The 3,555-nt window shown below is 45.1% G+C and overlaps 1 protein-coding gene across 6 annotated transcripts in view; it reads left to right on the forward strand.

Annotated features, from left to right (window-relative positions):
- rmdn2 (regulator of microtubule dynamics 2) overlaps nt 1–3,296 on the forward strand; it is a 41,609-nt gene extending 38,313 nt beyond the window's left edge. For all 6 annotated transcript variants that reach the window (XM_076286023.1, XM_076286020.1, XM_076286024.1 and 3 more), the window contains 3 exons: nt 1,912–1,965; nt 2,062–2,142; nt 2,328–3,296. In XM_076286023.1, coding sequence (XP_076142138.1) covers nt 1,912–1,965; nt 2,062–2,142; nt 2,328–2,375 — 183 coding nt within the window. In that variant the 3' untranslated portion in view covers nt 2,376–3,296. The remainder of the gene's footprint in view (nt 1–1,911; nt 1,966–2,061; nt 2,143–2,327) is intronic.
- The last annotated feature ends 259 nt before the right edge of the window (nt 3,297–3,555 follow it).

The following is a 3,555-nucleotide window of genomic DNA, read 5'->3' on the forward strand; positions in this document are numbered from 1 at the left end:
CTGGCCAAGATTCTCATGCATGCCTCATCTTCACGTCTTGTGTATCTCACCCATCAATTTGATTTAAGTGGTGTGTGTTGTAACTTGTTACTCCTCATTGCCACGACTCAGGGGGGTGTTGGAGGGGGATGTGGGTTGTCTAGCTTTTAACAAACAATTCCTGAAGAATTATACAACAGCTGTGGCTGATTGCGCAGGACTGACATACAAAAACAGTGGCTGCAAGCGCACAGTCTTCCAAGCAGGGGTTGAGTCAACAACAGTAACACCAACAACAGAAAAAAAGAAAAAATGACTAAATTTGCAGCTGTTGGCCACATCTTTTGTGTTCTCTGGCAGTGAAACAGGTCCAGTCTCTTTGGCGTATAATTGCCCAATTTGCTTGCTAAAGAGCGGTCACTGCACTGCCAGATGGGTCAGAGATGTCTCTCTGGGCTTTGCTTTGGCAGCAGGGCAGATATGAGATTGGCACTTCTGAAATCTCACTCTGTCTAGCCCTTTCATTCTCTCTCTCTCTAAGTCTCTCTGCCAGCAGAGGGGGCATGTCAGCTTGTTACTCACAGCATTTCTCTATAGGAGCCACTCTGAAGTCACAAAGCTGGTTTCAAATAGAACTGAAGTGACAGTTGAGAGAGACTAAAATTAGTGTGCAAAAAAGCAGTGAAACGTTTTCAAAATGCTCAAAAAAGCTTTCTAGATTTCCCAATTATCAGTTGAGAGAAAATGTAAATCCTTTGCAGGAGCATGTGCATCTACCAACTTCTTACCGCTCCTTAAACCACTGTAGAAATTGTTTCAATAAAAGGTGGTGTTGAGTAACTAGGAAAACAATCTTAACTATACTCTGCCTTAGGGTCCAATCTAAAACTCTCTTTTACACAGACACAACATGCATCAGATGGGGGTGTGTGACATGTGAAATGTAATTTATATAAATGAGGAATTAAAGTCGTAAAATTGCAGTGGAATGCTCCTATCATATTTTCATTGGCAGTTTTAAAACCCTCTGTCAGCTCTGATGTGACAAGACAAGTGCTCAGCTGCATCTAGGCCTAGAGACACGCAGAAAACTGTTTACAAACACCGTCTGACTCCAAAGCCCTGCAGCGGATATCGTTTGCCGTTTGATTTTTACAGCCGTTTGAGAGATCATTCCAGCTATCTTCTGTGTGGGTTGTTGTTAAAATGTCCTTCCTAAGATCACTACGCCCTGTCATTACCTCTGGCTTTCACGTCAGCAATCCCAAAATCATTTGTCGTTAAGAGGAGTTCCTGGCTGCTGCCGGTAGCATTTAGGATTTCAGCTCAGACAGTACAAGCCCCAATCTGTGGATTCTTCGCCAGTAAAAGGGATTTGCTGTTTATTCTTGAAATACTTTTACTTTTTTTTTACTGTTATAGAGGCTGTTTAGATAAGTCAGGATGTGTGTACAATTCCTGTCTAAAAGTAACAGATAGTCAGGAAATAAAACAACTTGATAAGGGTAAGGGGAGCACTGCCATTATCTGACCCAGCTGTGCAGTACTTCAGCACCTGGCTAATGGCTAAGGAAATAAAACCTCTTTGACTCAGTCCAGGAACTGATTGGTCCAATTAAGGGTGTGGCACACTGTTAGACATAGCTAGTGACATGTCGAGAGTCCTGTAAATGTCCATCTTTTGTTTCCCTTTTATAGAGCTCCTGTACTCTTCTTTTTTTTCCTCACCTTACTCTGCCTCCACCCTTCCATCTTTCATCCCTCTCAGTTTATTCACTTCTTCCTTCTTTTTCAGGGGTCATCTTTTACTTCATCTCACTCTCTCTCTCTCTCTCTCTCTCTCTCTCTCTCTCTCTCTCTCTGCTCTTCCTCTGCCATTGTGCCTTTCTCTGTTCATTCACCTCATGTAACATACTCCTTTTTGTTCATTAGGCTGAAGAGATATGTCCACAATACTCGAAATCCAATCTCGTCTTCCTGGCAAAGGTCAGTGGAAAGCTTTTTTAAAACGCACCTGACATTAACGCCGCAGATAAGGCCGAGGAGCCCATTAACACTAGACGTATCTGCTTGTTTGAACAGTGTTATAAGGATCTGGGTCAGAAAGAGCAGGCCAGAGAGGTGTGCAACACAGCATTCAGCATTGGCAACACTACTACAGAGGTAGGCCAGTGGATATCCACCTCCCACTAAACTGGACTGTACCTTTCAGTGAATTTGAGTTGCAGCTGTCACATGGTCTCACAGTGTCCTTATAAAACATACCTTCCTATCATTCTGTATCTGCCTCTTACCCACTATCTTTCTGTCCCTTTCTCTCTCCATCCCTCTCTCTCTCTCTCTCTCAGGACGATGAGGCTCAAAAGGAGCTGGACTCCCTTCTCCCCTATCTGTAGCCACGCGGTTACTGTATTACACTGATCACACTGAAGCAGAACTACATCTTCCTGACTTCGACCTCAGGCTGTTACCAGCTTGACCCGAACGTTGAGGTCAATGTGAAGAAAATTGTTAATATTTTAATTTTTTTTTTGTCAGTGTGCTTATTTAGTTGCGTTTTTACTTGGATCTTGGAAGAACTATTACCTTGGATCTTGGAAGAACTATTAACAATGGGGGCGGGGGGTGGGTTAGTACAACTATGTACATGTACAAACTAACTGCACTGCAAATATTAGATTATTATCATGCCCATCATGTTGATAAGGAACAGGAACTGACAGAAGTAATATGATCACAGTTGTGTTGGGTGCACAAACAAGGAATGGGGCCCTTTTGCTGACTGAGTTTTTGTCTGGGTCACACCTGATGGTGTTTGCTTACCTTTGATACCCATTATGACTGAACAAAACAAAACAAAACAAAAAAAACTGTAGCGTTTCCAGAAAGTTCCCTGGGAGAGGGGAGCATACCCAGACTGGTACCCAACACCGCTGAAGAAGAAGAGCTGTCTGGATCGCTGAAACGGTTATCTGCGTCCTGACCTCTCTGCCACAACAATCCTGTCGGCTTTTGTCGTTTTCAGCACATTTTTACCTCTAATGGCAGCAGCAGCAACAACCGGAAAAGGAAAACAAAAAATGGGACCCAAACAATAGAGCACCCAAACAAGGCTTTTCATTCAGTGGCCAACACCTGACCCCTCCTGTCTGATCTGTCCCTCCCTCTCTCTCTCTCTCTCTCTCTCTCTCTCTCTCTCTCTCTCTCTCTCTCTCTCTCTCTCTCTCTCTCTCTCTCTCTTTCTCTTTCTCACTCACTTTTTCTGTTTGTGTCCCCATTTATGTGTGTGTGTGTGTGTGTGTGTGTGTGTGTGTGTGTGTGTGCGCGGGGGGGGGGGGGGGTTTCCCACTGGTCAACTGGACCATTGACATTTGCTACACCTTTGTCCCAGTTGTGGGATAAATGGGGCTGTCAGTCAGTGGCTGACCCCTCTGCCGCGAGGCCAGCGCTCCCGTCCTCTGTTTGGGGGTAACAAGCGGCTCCGTCGCCCCCCAGTGCACACCAGCACCCCGGCGCCTCACGCCCCTCGCTAATCCGGCCAGCGAAGGAGAACGAGCAGGGGATGGAGGCAGCTCG

Source organism: Alosa pseudoharengus, unplaced genomic scaffold, assembly GCF_046254945.1.
Source record: "Alosa pseudoharengus isolate Yale_2024_CS ecotype anadromous, Long Island Sound unplaced genomic scaffold, YU_APseudo_1.1 YU_APseudo_1.1_scf_15, whole genome shotgun sequence".
Classification (NCBI taxonomy): Eukaryota; Metazoa; Chordata; class Actinopteri; order Clupeiformes; family Clupeidae; genus Alosa; species Alosa pseudoharengus.